Below are 18637 nucleotides of genomic sequence, written 5' to 3'. Positions count from 1 at the left end.
AACATATTTTTTATGTTTTTATCTAAACTTAAATTGAGTCCAATAAATACATGTATTTTGAACATTTTTAATGTAAGCTACTATTTGCTGTGGAGTTAAAGATAATGTAAGAGTAAGAATTTGAAATGCTGTCATTCATTTATGTATTTTTGGTTGTCGTTAATATGTCGTATATGTAAAACAGATATCTTAATTCCTGCGATGCGGTTTTGTTATGACAGAAAGCCCATTCATTTCTGTTTTGGGCTGTGACTGTAATCTGGTAAAACAGGTTTCTTGGAAAAGTGCTGCCGTTTAAGTAAATAAAAATGCATACAGAAAAAAGTTTAAATCAGGGACCCCAACATATTTGACAATAAATTACATATTCCAGGTTTCTTTTGAGATCCACATTTAAATACACAAATCTGTGAATTCCAGGTCTATTTTTTTTTTTTTTTTTTCATGGAAGTCATGGAAACCTTCAAATACATTATAAATATGCTGAGATGTCTCAAAACCACATTCCCTGATTTGAGGTTCTGTCATTTAATGAATAAGACATACACACTGTTGTTCACAGCTTACTTTTGTTGGATCAAACTTGAGCTTAATGGCACAACAATAATGTGCAGATCACTTTTTATATTATTGAGTCAACGGTTAATAAAATATTTCATTTATTTCAATGACGGAGACAAAGTAAAAGCACAGACATGGTAACATGATTTATGGCTTGAACAAACATTGAAGAAGAAAAAAACATTTTGCTGAGCTTTTAAAGTCTTTGAGAAAGTTGTATTGCTTTGCTCCAGCCTGTAGATTGTGTCTTTGATCCAAGGTTGAAAGCCTGGTCCTGTTGAGCGCTGGAGAGGTGCTGTTATAGACTCCTCATTCTGTTTGAAAATCAGGAATACTACATCAGGCTTTGATGACCGAGGCACTAGAAAGTAAAAGAGCTGTTAGACTGGTTATAGCGTCAAACCAAAGCCATTTAGGAAACTCTGAGTACACTAACGATATTATGAAACTAAAGACACTTCTCACCAGGTCGGCTGCATTATGTTTTGTATGTGTCATGACAGGTCTAGCTTCTTCTGTGTTTCTGCGAGCTTGTCCTGTAACCTCTTTTTCCGCCAGTCCAAGAACCTTCTTCGCATTCTGTTTGCCTGCCAGCCAGCGATAAAACCAGCCGCAAACGAAACAACTAAAGCGACCTGTAACGTCCTCTCCGACACATCGGCCATGTTCACCTCCGTTCGGCCACAGCTCGCTGTTGGAGGAACCAAGCGTGCGAATAGAAATCGCATCACGTGACTTGGGCGTAACCGGCTGCGCCGCCGTGACGTCATTTTGTAGGCCAACTGAATAAAGACTACATCTACCACATTTATTTACCACACGAATTTACTTGTTTGACAGCCGTGGACTTGTTTAGAAACTCGTTGAGAAAACACAGCTGCTGCAAAACTCACGTTTCAGGTACGACTGTCCGCCATTTATGTTGTAAAACAAAACGTGAAAGTCTCTTCAATTAATTTTAAAAATGCCACAGGAAACCAAAATGCTAATTCTCTTCAGGTTTTAGGACTACAATGAAAGTCGATAGCCTATGTGTAAAAGTTGAATTTGTTCAGTTAGGAAGGGCACGTTTTATCATTCATTCTGTCTGGGCCTTTACCTTGTTTGAGAAAAAGAGATAAGAGACAGCTAGTAGGGTGAACTGCAAAAGTGGGACAGTTTTGTGATGGAGAACTGCTAAAAGTTTAATGGCTTCATCCTTTGTGTACTTTGTAATGTGTAATGTCACAACTCAAAAATACATTGAAACAATATTGAATGTAATTTCTATGTCATAATGATGATAGACTTTTCTAAACAAGGCATTGTTTAACAATTTCAGGTAAACTGAAACACCAAAAGCAAAAGTTTCTAAACAGTAATAATGGAAAATGTTATATATAACAAAACAAAAATCTTTACAAGATGGTTTTGGGAACACAGTAGGTAGTTTGTTGCTGATCCAAGATGGTATACCAGCTCGATCATAGATGCTAGATCAGCTTGAACCAGCTAAAGGCCACAAATAACCAGCACAGTCAAGCTATGAAGTAAAGCCAGGTGCCATCAAAAGTGTAACACATTAACTACCATATTTACTCATTATAATATGTTTCATTAAGTAATTTGTGTTTTCTGAGATCAGTTAGTTGTTGAAGCATTACCTGATGATTTCAGGCAGAAATGACAAAGGCAAATGACAAATTATTCCCTATGGCAATAATTAAAGACCACATTTGTTTTTCGCTTCATATTCAAGACGCAATCAATCACAAAACTAAGTTGTCTCACTCACAAACTCATTTGTCTTGCCCTGTTGTAAATTTTCTGGAATCTAAAGGCCATTAAGCATTACCTTTCAATAGCAAGATAAGGAAGGTGCTGTACATCAACTAACATAATTTCAAAAGATTTATTTTTTCTTTAACAAAGGTTGATTCTTCGTCGTCGTCTTTTTTATGAGTAGTATTATTAATAGGAAATTTCTAAAGGAATTTCCTCAATGGCTGAAGTCTGCAGATGAGGGGGATTCAAGCCTTTCAGGTTGCTACGCAACAGCCGTCTTCTGTCACGCATGTGCGCGGTGCATAGTGGGAGTATCCGAGCGATGCTGAATCAGTGCAGGAGCGGAGGAGCAGAGGAGGCTGGAAATGGTGCAGCATCAACAAGGGAAAAAGGTGCAGCGGTCGCGCCAACGGAATTATGCGGCTCTCCTTAAACTCTCACTTTGAGATTTTACTCCGTCGACAGAAGAACAGGTTAGTAAATAGTTTTTTGTTCGCCAAGTAATTTTTTTTAAACAAAACGCTGCCGTAGCAATCCGCTTGTCCCGTGTATGTTGGCACCTTGTCAATAGTGATGCTGCGCTGGCGCGAGCCGCAGGCTTCCATAGAGGATGCGCGTGCACGCGAAAACAAAATCCGTCTCGGTCTTGACAAACTATTAAGACACTTGGGCCTGAGTCAAAAATAGAAAGTCGCCCATTTTATATATATATTATTTATGCTTATGGAAAATCATGAATAATTTACATTACATGCCACATAATGCAGGTGTACGTCAACAACTCACGTGGCCTATCGGTGGGAGTTGTAGTTTTTCAAAGGTGACAATGTCCAATGCCGTTTATGTCTATTGTCTCGTTGAAGAACGACATATCCCAAAGTGCTTTTCGCTCCGGGCTCGAGCAGGGGAATGTTCTGCTGATTGTTAGGCATTGCCCCAATGGACGGTGATCAAACGATGGTTTGGGGGCGGGGCTTAGCCTTCAGGGATGCTCATTGGAGCAGAGCGTGTTTGGGTGGGGTCCGTTCAGACGGATCCTTTTGGCACTGCGGAGAAAGCTGAAGATGTCAGGAGACTGAGCCCACGCAGTCTTGAGCTTCTGACATTTAGTTAAGTCAGAATAATGAAGTGCTCTCAGCAAATGCTTTATGCATTCAGAATCTTATTATCATTTTGTTAAAATGTACGAGTTTTCTGTGCAAACAGGTGAAGAGCCTGCTGCAAGATGCGACTGGGGTTTATTCTTTGGTCCCTGCTCTTGAGCTAATAAAGTCAGGTTTATATTTTTATATTTTAATAAGACAGTCGAGTTATCGTACTGTAAAACATATTTTGTAAAAATAAATTCTAGCTATGCTTTATACCTTATTGGAAATGTATATTTCATAAAACAGGCTTATATTCTTAAAGTAACAAATATATGTTACAATTGTGGTTTTATTAGTGAAAAGTATAAAGTATATCTACTTATAAAACATTTGTTTATTTGTAATTTGTAAAACGTTTGTAATTTATTGAAAATGTTAGTTTATTCTTATAATATTTACATTTTATTTTGCTTTTTTGTTATTTAGTTTGCTACTCGAGTAGTTCAATGTTTACTGTAAACATTAGATGTTTTAGTGACACATATTTAGGGTAGCAAAATGCCACCAAAATGGAATCAGTAGTTTTTACTGTATATTTAACCCCCTTAGTTTGTTGAGAGTCTGGGTGGGGGCCCTGGATCTCAAAAGTGTGAAAAAACCCTTTAGTAATGGAAGAAACGCTGGTTAGTTTACACATTCAATTCAAACTTTACATTTGTTAATTCATCAGTTTAAAAACGCATGAGAACAGAGCAAAGTAGATTCAAGAAGCATTGCAATATACATTCTTTGTTTAAATGTTTTATATGAATTTTAAAGCATTTTCCTGTTACGGTACACACATTTTTAGCAATTGCATTTCAACATTATGCACTGTATTGTAATATAGGGTAAAATTAGCTCTGACAGTTTATGGCATAGAATGCTGAAATGCCTTCCTTAGGCTGTCCCGGTTTTTAGCGTGTAGAATGAGAAGAGGTATTCCCTGCAATCTCCTGAAATATCTATATGTGTCTCTGCATCAACTCTCTCAGATGAAGGTGACAGAAGTGTTAAGGCGAGAGTCTTTTAATGTGTTTCATCAGTTTTATTAATTAGATCCATTTATAACCCATTGCATTCCTTAGAGAGAATAATCATTTTAGAAGGTGAGAGTGATTGTGTTTTGTAACGGTAAACAGAAATAAATATTTCAAGGATTTAACTTAAGCACACACGGAGCCTGCAAACGTAGACACACTCATGTGAAAAATAATCTCTTATATTTCCATTTTACTGAGGTTGATAAGTGACTGTAACATTATGAGAGCATGCTTAAGGGTGTAGTCCAGTTCTGACAGACAAGGACTCTGTGTCTGACCGGCTCTTGTGGATACCTGATACTCTGCAGACATTACAGAAATTTCAAAGAGGCAATAGATGATTTACTTGCTTTTCAGGGTCTTTGAATAATTTTAAGACCATCAATGATTTTTGATTATTTTCAGAATTATATGTTCAACAATGGTTTATGTCTGTTGAAATGAATGAAATTTATGTCATTTTGGCCACATTTTTACAGTTAATGCCCTTGTATGACCTAAAAATGGGATCATAGATTATGGAAAACAGCCCGGCCCCGGATACTGACCTCCAGAGAAACATATGTCTGTTCCTTCTGTTGTCTGTATTGTATTTTTCATTCTGATGGAAACACTGCTGTTTTTGTTGTCAGTTTGCCACTTGTCTTGTCTTGTGTTGGTTTTGTGGATAATTATTTTAAGACCTGAAATACTTCTTATATCCTTGAATATTTCCTTGAACTTGTTGCAGCTTCCAGCAAACCTTGTTAAAGGGGTGGTTGATTGTTTTTTTCTAGGTTTGATTGTGAAAATGCTTCGCTTTTTAAAAAACGCATTATTTTTCACATAATTTACCTTTATTCTACACCGCTCTGTCCCTTCTCTGATAAAAAGAGAAGGGACAGAAAGACGCGATGGGCTCAGATTGGTTAGCTGGTCCAGTGTGTTGTGATTGGCTAAACCACCTCTAATGCGCATCTAAATGTCCCGCCCCTCAGCTCAGCGGCATGTGCTCCAATTGTATTGTAAACAATGACGTTGTCAATATTGCTTATCAATTTGAGCCCGATTGAGACCCAGAGAATATTAGCGAAGAGGATCGCGCAGAACTTGTGCAAGCACGCCTCTTGTTTTTTTGTTTGTTGTTGATTCATACTTTTAGATATGCTGTTATTTGTAAGTGCTACTGCTTCTGTTAGCTTTTAATATACGATTTTATCCTGATTAAAGCTTTAATACAGCACAGCAACCGCACGCGCGTCCATGTATAACGTTTCTCATTGCTATGTGAAAATAAGTGTATAATTGGAACGGTTTGTTGGAGCTGATCTGACGATCTGAATGAGAGAGAGAGAGAGATGCAGGGGGATGCAAGGAACAGTATTAAGAATTGCTGCTTTAGTACATATGGATTCACAAGTTTCAAAATCATTAGAATGGTTAGAAGACAGAATCGCGATTCATTTACGAATAGATTTTTACGTGCATCCCTAGTTTTCTCTTCCTCTTTTCTAAAGCAGCACAACATGGCCTCGCCCCCTTAGTTACGCGTTCCCAAAGGCGGGGCTTATCTGGGATCGTGACGTAGCGGACCCGGGAAGTAACTCGTTGTAGTCCCTATGAGCCATTTTTGTAAGCACTAAACTGCCATAATTTTAAAAGACAGTATCTCCGTTTGCATTGAACTTTCAGCGCCGCAAATTTGCAGATATTGTTTATGCTCAAACAGCAACATTACACACTAACTAACTTTAAAAAAGTGAAATTGCAATCAACCACCCCTTTTAAAGGAATATTTGTTCAGATTGAAAATCTGTGATTTTAAACTATATTTAAACCTGGAGATACTCAAAGTTTAGGTTAAGAAAAAATGAAAAATAGAAAAGTTATGTAAAATAAGTAAGGAATATTTAAGATTTTTCATGATTTCATGGTAATTATTGGTAACTAATCAAATACATGCAAAAGAAGAACATACCAAATACCTATTCTTGAAAATATTTCCATTTTGACCCCACTATGCACTATTATTTTTTATTATACAATGCAAGGTTAGCAGTTGTGTGCACACTATATTGCAGGTAAATGGCAGGCTTTGGTAAAGTGCTGGCCAGCCGATGCAGTGCGTAGGGCCCGGTGTCCACGGCGACGAAAACATGAACGGGGCGGGGGAGCAGGTCGACATCCTGCCCTCCAACTGCTTGGTAAAAGAGCGCTGGAAAGTGGTAAGTGTGTGTCTATATTTAGGTGGGATTGTGTTTGTGGAATAAAGATGTCCAAATTGTCTGTTGCCTTTGCAGCCTCATCGCACAGGACAAAATTGTCCACATATGACAACAGATGCTTTCAAATCAACTCAGTCTGGCTTCTCTCCAAAATGCGCCCAAACCATTTGGTTGTGGGCCAGTTCATAGCATTTCTCCTTCAAGCAGATGTCCTTAGAAATGATTTGTGGCTGTTTTACTGTAATAATATCTTTGATGGGGATAGTAGCGGTCCTTAAAACAGAGTCTGACTCATCAGTGACTGGCTTAAACTTAATTCTTTCATAACTCATGTGATACAGCATGTTTAAGCCAAGATGAATCAATATGCTTAGTTCATGCTACTAGAACTGAATTGCTTGAAATTGAATTAAATCTTTCATGTTAAGTAATATGTTCTGTGATTAGGGCAGCTAAAGTAACTAATTTATTGCATGTCAAACAAATCTAGCCAGAAAATCCTCAAACGCTTTTCTGTGAATTTAGCTGACATACGTGTCCTGTTTAGCAATACGAGACTTTCTCAGATTTTAGATGATGTTTATTTATGATGTACAGTATGCTCTTAAAAATTCTTTATTGGCATCTGTTTCAATGAAGAACTTTCCATTGCACAGAAGATTCTCTATGTTGGAAAAAGGTTCTTTAGATTATTAAAACGTTCTTCACATTAAGAAAAAAAAAGGTTCTTTCAAGAACTGTTCACTGAAAGGTTCTTTGGAAGTCCCAAAATGGTTCTTTTATGTCATCGCTGCGAAAACCCCCTTTTAGAACTATTTTTAACAGTGTATATTGTGCAAAACCAGCTCTGAGTTGAAAGCATGTGGAATAGATGACGCACAGGTTAAATCAATGCTCTGCCATGACTGACCTTGCTATTGTTTGTGTATTCAGCTGAAGAAGATTGGGGGAGGAGGGTTCGGGGAGATCTATGAGGCCTATGACCTGTTGACACGAGAGAATGTGGCTCTTAAGGTGGAATCTGCCCAACAACCAAAACAAGTGCTAAAGATGGAGGTTGCTGTGCTAAAGAAACTACAAGGTGAGGAGATGGAGAGGATGCAGATATATTTTGTGTCTTTTATCATACTTACAATTCGATTTAAACATTATGTGATAATGTTGTTGCTTCTAAAGTTACTGTCCTGTTTTCGAGATTGTTCTATGCACTTGCCAAAGCTATTTTTTACTCTCATATGTCAATTGACAAGTTAAATTTTGGCCTATGTTTATATATATGCTGATACACTACCATTCAAAAGTTTGGGGTCAGTAAGATCAAAAGTGATAATATTTATAATGTTACAAAAGATTTCTGTTTCAAATAAATGCTGTTCCTTTCAAATTTGTATTCATCAAAGAATCCTTAAAAAAATGTAATCATGGTAATCATCCAGAAATATATTAAGCAGCACACCCGTTTTCAACATTGATAATAATTATTAAAAAAACAACAACAAAAAAAACAAACACAGAAATCAGCATATTAGAATGATTTCTGAAGGATCAGACCAGAGTAATGTAAAAATGTAAAATTCAACTTTGCCATTACAGTAATACATTGTTTAAAATATATTAAAATAATTTTTATTTGTAATATTTCACAGTATTACTGTTTATACTGTATAATCAAATAAATGCAGCATTGTTGAGCATAAGAGACAAAAAAATGTACAGACTCTCCAAACTTTTGAATGATAGTGTACAGTACATATTTCTTATTTGTCCTGAAATAATGAAGCAGAAAGCAGGATGGTATATGTGTAAAGATATGTGACAGTTTATCTGTTAATATGCCCATCATAATCTTTTTTTTTTTGTATTTTTTTTTGGGGATGTGCTCTCATGAAACACACACGAAGATGTGTGACTTTCATGCCTGTCAAGGCAGTTTGCCTCAGCTGTAGTTCAGACATACCACTGGGAGTCTGTAAGGGTAATGAGCGTGAAGAACTGAAGAGAAGTGGGATTACCACACTTTTTTTTTTCTCTCTGTCTCTTTTTTGCTGCTCTCTTGCTCGCTTATGTCTTCATAACCTTCATGAAGGACATGCTGGAATTCCAAATGCCACCGCCTCTGTCTCTACCTGCTTGCTGAAATTTGTGTTTTGTATGTGCGAGAGCAGGGGCGGACTTACCCATTAGGCAAAGGTAGGCGACTGCCTTGGGCCCCCTAAAATTCTTTTCATATATGAGATGCGCATTAAGTGCAGACACGCAAATGGTTACAGTGTTTTTTACCACGACAAATGTCTGCGTGTCCGAACGTGCTTCTTGTGTATCCTGCTTGTAGCAAATGAAAATATTATGCATCTGAAGCTGACTGCCGCACGAGCACGAGGTCTCTCTTTCCCAGCGCGCACACACCTCTCTCTCTGCGTCATCAGACGACGGCTCGATTATCAGGATTTTTGTGCAGATTAACATCTTGGAAGGGAGAGCTGGTTACGTAGTCTTAATGGGACGCGTTTCAGTCACTATTTCATATTCATTCCGTTGTCTGACAACAGAAACAGTAAAATATATCAATGAAATCAGTTTTATTGCGAATTTAGCTGCATCAAATTACAGTATGTGGCACAGAGAGGCAAACAAATTTAATTATAAATAATAAATGTACATTTTGCATGTTCAGAAGAAGTGAGCTGCCCTGTCTTGCGAAAATGTAAACAGGTTTGTGTCAGTAAATTGCTCAGTGCAAAGAAAGAAGTAATAAGAACCTGGTATTTCTATGTTCTTTTTTTCACGTCTAATAGACATGAACAAGTTCTTTGAAAAACATCTATGACCTTTTGTCTAGTCTTCATGCTCCATGTTAACTATGGTTTCACTAATAATAAACATATATTGCATTAGGCATCCATATTTGTCCATGCCCATGTTGATTAGAGTATTAAAAACTTGAGTATTAATTTAAGGTACATTTAGAACAGATAAAATGTGCAAGTTAACTCATGACAGTCATGCGATTAATCACGATTAAATATTTTAATCGATAGACAACCCTAAGTTAAAATGACTAAAATTAAATGGTAACTCATCAGTGGACTTTCCTCATCAATATAGGCTATATTTTTTCACACTTTTCACATTCTCACTAATTCAAGTTTTTATATGAATGAACCTCTGAAGGGAACCGATTGTCTTCAGAAAAGTTTCGATGACATTTTCATTTTACCTGATAAAGTATAATTTATGAGCTGAGCACTGCTTTGTTTACAGCTGTTACCGGGGAAACCACTATATTTCTGAAGTTCCAAAAGCACCTCCTACTGGCAGAGAATGAATGTGCATTTTCAATAATCCAGTCTGCAGTTTTTGTTCAGACCAATGCGAAAATCCACCCACATAAATCCGTTTTAAATAATATAATAATTCATACTTCTGACTCATCCATTTTCTTAAAAAAAATGGTTTAAAGGTTCAATTGTGAGGTTTATCATTTTATAATTTATTTTTGTTTTTTGTTAAAACTTGTATCTCAATGGTAAATCAGTTGCTATTTCGTGGTCTACAACATGAAAGAATAAAAGTGTCTGCTAAATGAATAAATGTAAATGAAAGAATCCCATTATAACATGTACATGAAAAATGTAGAAACATTGGACACAACTATGGGGCACCATTGTGCAGCAGCAAGCATCACGACAAAAAAGGAACCTCAAGGTTGATCTAGGTAAATGTGTGCAAATGTATAGGGCCCCACTCCTAGATTTGCCTAGGGCCCCCAATTCACTAAATCCGCCCCTGTGCGAGAGTGTGTGTATTCACATATCCATGCAGAAAGGAAAATGTCAGCTGTAATAAATGGGACTTATAAGTAATATCTGTGACATTACTGCTTTCATTTCTTGTGCAGGAAAGAATCATGTTTGCAAATTTACTGGATGTGGAAGAAATGACAAGTTCAATTACGTTGTCATGCAGCTGCAGGTACAGTATTTTTTTTATTTGTGTTTTTATGCATGTTTGTGTGTGTGTGTGTGTGTGAAATCTGAGTTTTTCTTTCTGTAGGGAAGGAATCTTGCTGACCTCAGGAGGAGTCAGCCTAGAGGGACGTTCAGTATGAGCACGACTCTACGGTTGGGGAAACAGATTCTGGAGTCCATTGAAGCCATTCACTCTGTGGGCTTCCTGCACCGAGACATTAAACCTGTATGTCTTACTGTTGGTGATATGATCTCTTCTCTTTCCCAATCCGATTACCTGGCTCCTGTCAGCTGATACTGGTTTCTCTCCTATCCTTAGTCTAATTTTGCCATGGGCCGATTGCCGTCTACCTGTAGGAAATGTTACATGCTGGACTTTGGTTTGGCACGACAGTATACTAATACGAATGGAGAAGTGCGGCCTGTAAGTATTGCTTTTGCTTTATTTTCTGATACAGTCTTTTTCCTTATTTATATTCTCTCAATTACAATTTCTGTTTGTTTTATTTATTTATTTATTTATTTATTTATTTCATTTTAATGGAAATTGCCTAATAAGCAGTATTTTTCACATTTCTGTTTTGTGCATGTGCAGTTTTTATATTTAGTCGTGATGTTTTGTTTCAAAAGTTATTTCTAGGGATGCACTGATATTAAAATTCTGACCAGATGTATGTATGTATATGTGTGTGTGTTGTGTGAATGTGTGTGTGTGTCTATATATATATATATATATATATATATATATATATATATATTTAGGGGGGTCCCCGACTAAGGATTTTCATAGTCGAATCGGAATTTTCGAATCATGCCAATAGTCAATCTGCATTTCTGTTTTGAGCTGCGCGCACTGAAGAGGACCAGTAGAATGAAGCAGCAGGTTTTTAATAAATGGGATTTAACTAATTTATCTCACACTGAATACGCTTCGTTATTTATATAACATAACGTTAATATTACCACTTATAGGCTATCTGCACAAAATGCCGAAAGCACATGAACGAATCTGTGCGGCTCTGAATTAACTCCTTTTGTGGACGCGTTCTTCACGCAATAACATGCAGAAACACAATTAAACAGTAAAAAAAAAATCGCAGCGTTTTATTATAATAGTTTTCTCATTATAATGCTATGTACAATATATGACAGTGCCAGTTATAGTTATTAATATTCTGCATTTTGTACTGCTCGCACCGCACGCTGAAGAGATAATCACCGTACTACAATGAAGCGCTTTACTAGCGTAACTCAACCAAAGGCATCTTATAATAGATATACACGATACAAATAAACCGACTGAAACGTTTTGAAATCACTTATACCCTACCTGATTTAAATCCCTGCCGCCAAGATGCTCCTCTTTCGTTCACGGATTAGAAAGCGAAACTTTAATCTATAGGGGAAGTTGGATTTATTCACGCACCTTAAAATATTTATTTAAAGCTTCTTTCTTTTAAGATTGTTATTTACAGCATTATCATAATAGGCTGTACATTAACTTATTGGGAGAAAACCGGTAGTTCGATGTGAAATCAGACACTGAGCACCCCCATGTAGCCAAAATGGCATGATAATAATTACACCCCGCGAATATTCGACTGAGAGATTGGGAGTAGAATCAGGCTCCTCGAATCGAAGCATCGAATCGTCGACTATTCGGGGACACCCCTAATATATATATATATATATATATATATACTGAACAAAATTATAAACGTAACACTTTTGTTTTTGCTGAACTCAAAGATCTAAGACATTTTCTATGTACACAAAAGGCCTATTTCTCTCAAATATTGTTCACAAATCTGTCTAAATCTGTGTTATCTGTCACAAGAATTTCTGCACAAACTGTCAGAAACCATTTCAGGGAAGCTCATCTGCATGCTCGTTGTCCTCATCGGGGTCTCAACCTGACTGCAGTTCGTCATCATAACCGACTTGAGTTGGCAAATGCTCATATTCGATGGCGTCTGGCACTTTGGAGAGGTGTTCTCTTCACGAATGAATCCCGGTTTTCACTGTACAGGGCAGATGGCAGACAGCGTGTATGGCGTTGTGTGGGTGAGTGGTTTGCTGACGTCAACGTTGTGGATCGAGTGGCCCATAGTGGCGGTGGGGTTATGGTATGGGCAGGTGTATGTTATGGACAACGAACACAGATGCATTTTATTGATGGCATTTTGAATGCACAGAGATACCGTGACAAGATCCTGAGGCCCATTGTTTTGCCATTCATCCACGACCATCACCTCATGTTACAGCATGATAATGCATGACCCCATGTTGCAAGGATCTGTACACAATTCCTGGAAGCAGAAAACATGTTCTTGCATGGCCAGCATACTCACCGGACACGTCACCCATTGAGCATGTTTGGGATGCTCTGGATCGGCATATACGACAGCGTGTTCCAGTTCCTGCCAATATCCAGCAACTTCGCACAGCCATTGAAGAGGAGTGGACCAACATTCCACAGGCCACAATCAACAACCTGATCAACTCTATGCGAAGGAGATGTGTTGCACTGCGTGAGGCAAATGGTGGTCACACCAGATACTGACTGGTCTTCGGACATTTTAGAGTGGCCTTTTATTGTGGCCTGCCTAAGGCACGCCTGTGCTATAATCATGCTGTCTAATCAGCATCTTGATATGCCACACCTGTGAGGTGGATGGAGTATCTCGGCAAAGGAGAAGTGCTCACTAACACAGATTTAGACAGATTTGTGAACAATATTTGAGAGAAATAGGCCTTTTGTGTACATAGAAAAAGTCTTAGATCTTTGAGTTCAGCTCATGAAAAATGGGGGCAGAAACAAAAGTGTTGCATTTATAATTTTGTTCAGTGTGTGTGTGTGTGCATATACAGTGAGGAAAATAAGTATTTGAACACCCTGCTATTTTGCAAGTTCTCCCACTTAGAAATCATGGAGGGGTCTGAAATTGTCATCGTAGGTGCATGTCCACTGTGAGAGACATAATCTAAAAAAAAAAAATCCAGAAATCACAATGTATGATTTTTTAACTATTTATTTGTATGATACAGCTGCAAATAAGTATTTGAACACCTGAGAAAATCAATGTTAATATTTGGTACAGTAGCCTTTGTTTGCAATTACAGAGGTCAAACGTTTCCTGTAGTTTTTCACCAGGTTTGCACACACTGCAGGAGGGATTTTGGCCCACCTCCACACAGATCTTCTCTAGATCAGTCAGGTTTCTGGCCTGTCGCTGAGAAACACGGAGTTTGAGCTCCTCCAAAGATTCTCTATTGGGTTTAGGTCTGGAGACTGGCTAGGCCACGCCAGAACCTTGATATGCTTCTTACAGAGCCACTCCTTGGTTATCCTGGCTGTGTGCTTGGTCATTGTCATGTTGGAAGACCCAGCCTCGACCCATCTTCAATGCTCTAACTGAGGGAAGGAGGTTGTTCCCCAAAATCTCGCAATACATGGCCCCGGTCATCCTCTCCTTAATACAGTGCAGTCGCCTGTCCCATGTGCAGAAAAACACCCCAAAGCATGATGCTACCACCCCATGCTTCACAGTAGGGATGGTGTTCTTGGATGGTACTCATCATTCTTCTTCCTCCAAACACGTTTAGTGGAATTATGACCAAAAGTTCTATTTTGGTCTCATCTGACCACATGACTTTCTCCCATGACTCCTCTGGATCATCCAAATGGTCATTGGCAAACTTAAGTCGGCCTGGACATGTGCTGGTTTAAGCAGGGGAACCTTCCGTGCCATGCATGATTTCAAACCATGACGCCTTAGTGTATTACCAACAGTAACCTTGGAAACGGTGGTCCCAGCTCTTTTCAGGTCATTGACCAGCTCCTCCCGTGTAGTTCTGGGCTGATTTCTCACCTTTCTTAGGATCATTGAGACCCCACGAGGTGAGATCTTGCATGGAGCCCCAGTCCGAGGGAGATTGACAGTCATGTTTAGCTTCTTCCATTTTCTAATGATTGCTCCAACAGTGGACCTTTTTCACCAAGCTGCTTGGCAATTTCCCGTAGCCCTTTCCAGCCTTGTGGAGGTGTACAATTTTGTCTCTAGTGTCTTTGGACAGCTCTTTGGTCTTGGCCATGTTAGTAGTTGGATTCTTACTGATTGTATGGGGTGGACAGGTGTCTTTATGCAGCTAACGACCTCAAACAGGTGCATCTAATTTAGGATAATAAATGGAGTGGAGGTGGACATTTTAAAGGCAGACTAACAGGTCTTTGAGGGTCAGAATTCTAGCTGATAGACAGGTGTTCAAATACTTATTTGCAGCTGTATCATACAAATAAATAGTTAAAAATCATACATTGTGATTTCTGGATTTTTTTTTTAGATTATGTCTCTCACAGTGGACATGCACCTACGATGACAATTTCAGACCCTCCATGATTTCTAAGTGGGAGAACTTGCAAAATAGCAGGGTGTTCAAATACTTATTTTCCTCACTGTATATATATATATATATATATATATATATATATATATATATATATATATATATATATATATATATATATATATATTTAATAAGTGTTATTAAATTCGTTTTTAAGACATTAAGTCAATATTATGTACAGTAGCAATAACGATTATGTAAAAGCATTGGAAATGACAGCAATTAATAACAGCCAATAATCAATGTGGTACCAAAGTATCATGCATTCCTATTTATTTTATTTATCTTTTTATTATTTGCCTTTTACTGATGAATTTTATTATTTGTGTATTTGAATTCATTTTTATGTTTCACTTTTCTCAGTTTTGTTTTGCAGTTCTGTTTTGGCTCTCATGTTGAATCGCATGCTCCCCCGCCAAAGATGTTTGTCCCTGTTACCATAGCGACAGTCATATTGTGAGTTTTCCAAAATCTTGAAAAGATTCCGTCCTTACCCTCCGAAGGCTCTCAGAAATTACCCATACTTCTCTAATGGTTGTGCCCTAAACGCTAAATCCTGAAGCACGGCCCCTTTGGACGTATTCTCACCCATGCCGTACTGTCCCATACCTACATCCTACATCCTCCTCTATGTAAGAGTGTCCCTGTATGTGTGTGTAAATGAATTGTGCTCAATCAGTCTAGGAATCCCAAAAGAAGTAAAAAGGTCCTAAAAAGTTTCTATAACATACAGAATTCCTGTTGCGCCACCCTCCATTATATTTTCCTCTCATGTTTGCTTTGTTTTGATAATGCGTTTACTTATTCCAACCTAAAAGTTAGTCTAAAATGAAAGTGATATGAATTCTTATTATGAGTCTCTTTTAAATGTTCTGCTTTAGCCCAGGACGGTGGCTGGGTTCAGAGGGACAGTACGCTATGCTTCCATTAATGCTCATAAAAACAAGGTAAGTGTAGTCTAAGCTTCAAAGAGGACACCCACAGACTGCACGCAATCCATTCACTGACTGTCTAAAGCGTGTTACGCGCACAATTTGGTGAGCGCTGGCTGCATTTGCCAGTTTGAATCTGATTTATTGGCATTAATGAATCTTAAGTGGGTGATTCTTGGACAGAAATAGCTACATTAAGAACCATTTTTTAACAAGATCACAGTTTTGAAAAATGTTTACTTTTTTTAACAGGAAATGGGTCGTCATGATGATTTGTGGTCATTGTTTTATATGCTGGTGGAGTTTACTGTTGGACAATTACCATGGCGTAAGATAAAAGATAAGGTAAGACACTTGTATCACTCTCACATTAGCCAGTCACTATCAACATAATGGAACTGAAATGAGTGAATTAATCCTCATTGTACTCAGTCTTAAGAGCTTTTGTTTTAAATATTTAAAGCTTTCAGGGTTGTTTTTGCTGTTAATTGTGTTCGTAATGTGCATCTGATGAACAGGAGCAGGTGGGACAGATTAAAGAGCGCTACGAGCACAGGATGCTGTTGAAACACATGCCTGCTGAGTTTCATATCTTCTATGACCATGTGCTGGATTTAGATTACTTCACCAAACCTGATTATCAGGTAAACCTTTAATTTTTCATTTCAAATTATTATTTCAAATAAATGCTGTTCTTTTTTTCATCAAAGAATCCTAAAAAAATGTATCTTGGTTTCCACAAAAATATTAAGCAGCATAATGGTTTTCAACACTGATAATAATAGGAAATGTAAATTACAATGGAGTAATAATAGGAAATGTAAATGTAAACGGAGTAATGGCAGGTGAAAATTTTGCTTTGCCATCACAGGAATAAATTACATTTTACAATATAATAAAACAGAAAATGGCTATTTTAAAATTGCAATTATGTAGGAATATGTATCATTAAATTACTTAACCTGTGCTTCTTATAGCAAAGATGCCATATTTCATAGAAGGTGGGACACATTTTTGATATATATGGGCTTAGATATATCCTCTATTCTTATTAGAGGGTTTGTTTAACGAAGTTTAAATATGTGTGGCATATTGAAGTACAAATATGTAAGGCATATTGTTTGTACAATTATGTCATTCTCCATTTCAATTCAAATTGATTTATTGGAGTGGCGAGCCATAATATTATTATTATTTTATTTTTTTATTATTTTTCTCTCTCTCTTGTTTGATTTGAAATTATGTTTGTAATGTTTGAAAATGAATAAATACATTTAAAAAAAAAAATACAATTATTTCACAATATTACTGTTTTTACAGTTTTTTTTAATCAAATAAATGGAACCTTGTTGTGCATAAAAGACCCTAAACTTTTCAACAACAAAGTATATAGTTTAAAAATATGTACTTGAGATAAAATGTATATATAAATATATTTTTTATTTTAAGTTATTTTGCGTTAAAAGTAATTTTCTTTCTTCCTCTCTCTGGTCCAGTTGCTAATGTCAGTATTTGAGAACAGCATGAAAGAGAGGATGATAACAGAAAACGAGCCTTATGACTGGGAAAAATCTGGAACAGATACCGCCCTCCCCACCAGCACACACACGCCACCACAACAAAACACACGGCAAACTGCTGCCATTGTGGGGTAAGAATATGTACACGTGCTCTTACAACAGTATCAGACCATTTGCACAGTGGGATGGGATTCTGGACTCTGAAATTACTCTGGAGTGACTTTGAAAAGACTCTGATGTGATGCTGATATGGCTTTGAATTGTCTCTCTCAGGATGGTGAATGTGACACCGGTACCTGGTGAATTGCCGAGGGAAAACACTGATGATGTTCTGCAAGATGAACACCTGAGTGACCAAGAGAACGCTCCTCCTGCTTTGATACCCAGCAGGCCTAGCGATCCTGCTCCAGCTCCACCTGCTGGTGAAGGATGGGATGAAACTGACTTCAACCGTAACAAACTCAGGATCAGCATCAGTAAGGTATCATTTTTAATATATTATGCCAAATTATTCACATACATTTTTATGTCTAATTAGTATAAAAACATGATTGAGTGTTTAATACTGCTGGTCTTCTCAGACGCCAGTAGCAGCAGAGGATGGGGAGGAGCCTGCAGGAGGAGGGAGGTCTGTTTCCCCGGCGAGGGGGGGAGAAGCAGACGCTCAGGCCCGCCCTCCAAGGTACCGGAGAGTCAACAGCCCAGAATCTGACCGCCTGTCTGCTGCAGAGGATAGAGGAGATGCCGCAGATAAACGGTGAGGGGAGCGTGTGCTTGAAAATTTATCGCTCTGTTCTTCTGGCTGACATTTAGCTTTTCTAAAGGTCATTTGACCGCATGTGTCTTGTTAGTGAGGAAAGCATGCAAAAGTGGCTTTCTGATAAGAAAGCATATAAAGTTTCTGTTTTGTACTACAGCATTTTGCTCTGGCATTTTGGATGGCTTCTGTGAATTTAATGAAAGGAAAGTGCATGCTGTTCTTAGTATGCTATCATATGGCATTTTTAAGATCAGAACGGCTTGGCATGATAAAGAAACATTTTATTTTCGGAACAGATTAAAATGAAAGACTAAAATAGTTTTTATTGGATGTAATATTGCATGATCTTGA

At 37.7% G+C, this 18637-nt stretch overlaps 2 protein-coding genes across 6 annotated transcripts in view; one reads left to right on the top strand and one right to left on the bottom strand.

Moving 5' to 3' along the window:
• Positions 1-642: 642 nt before the first annotated feature.
• On the bottom strand, positions 643-1278 carry LOC131522953 (mitoregulin-like). Its single transcript, XM_058748846.1, has 2 exons — positions 1027-1278; positions 643-922 (listed from the first exon to the last, which is right to left on the bottom strand). The coding sequence occupies exon 1, from the start codon at positions 1224-1226 to the stop codon at positions 1056-1058; it is 171 nt and encodes a 56-aa protein (XP_058604829.1). The 5' UTR covers positions 1227-1278; the 3' UTR covers positions 643-922; positions 1027-1055.
• Positions 1279-1366: 88 nt separating this feature from the next.
• Positions 1367-18637, top strand: part of ttbk1b (tau tubulin kinase 1b) — a 31058-nt gene continuing 13787 nt past the window's right edge. For 2 of the 5 annotated variants that reach the window (XM_058748842.1, XM_058748839.1), the window contains exons 1-13: positions 1367-1461; positions 2473-2798; positions 6556-6699; positions 7633-7780; positions 10598-10671; positions 10753-10893; positions 10987-11091; positions 15956-16021; positions 16259-16351; positions 16525-16650; positions 17503-17657; positions 17800-18007; positions 18108-18283. In XM_058748842.1, the coding sequence (XP_058604825.1) occupies positions 6592-6699; positions 7633-7780; positions 10598-10671; positions 10753-10893; positions 10987-11091; positions 15956-16021; positions 16259-16351; positions 16525-16650; positions 17503-17657; positions 17800-18007; positions 18108-18283 (1400 nt within the window). In that variant the 5' untranslated portion in view covers positions 1367-1461; positions 2473-2798; positions 6556-6591. Of the gene's footprint in view, positions 1462-2472; positions 2799-6555; positions 6700-7632; positions 7781-10597; positions 10672-10752; positions 10894-10986; positions 11092-15243; positions 16112-16258; positions 16352-16524; positions 16651-17502; positions 17658-17799; positions 18008-18107; positions 18284-18637 lie in introns of those variants that run through there. The other 3 variants (XM_058748840.1, XM_058748843.1, XM_058748844.1) reach the window with 3 other exon arrangements.

This window comes from Onychostoma macrolepis, chromosome 17 (assembly GCF_012432095.1).
Source record: "Onychostoma macrolepis isolate SWU-2019 chromosome 17, ASM1243209v1, whole genome shotgun sequence".
NCBI classification, from domain to species: Eukaryota; Metazoa; Chordata; class Actinopteri; order Cypriniformes; family Cyprinidae; genus Onychostoma; species Onychostoma macrolepis.
Note: the sequence above shows the minus strand (reverse complement) of the source record. Positions and strands in the feature narration are given on the sequence as shown.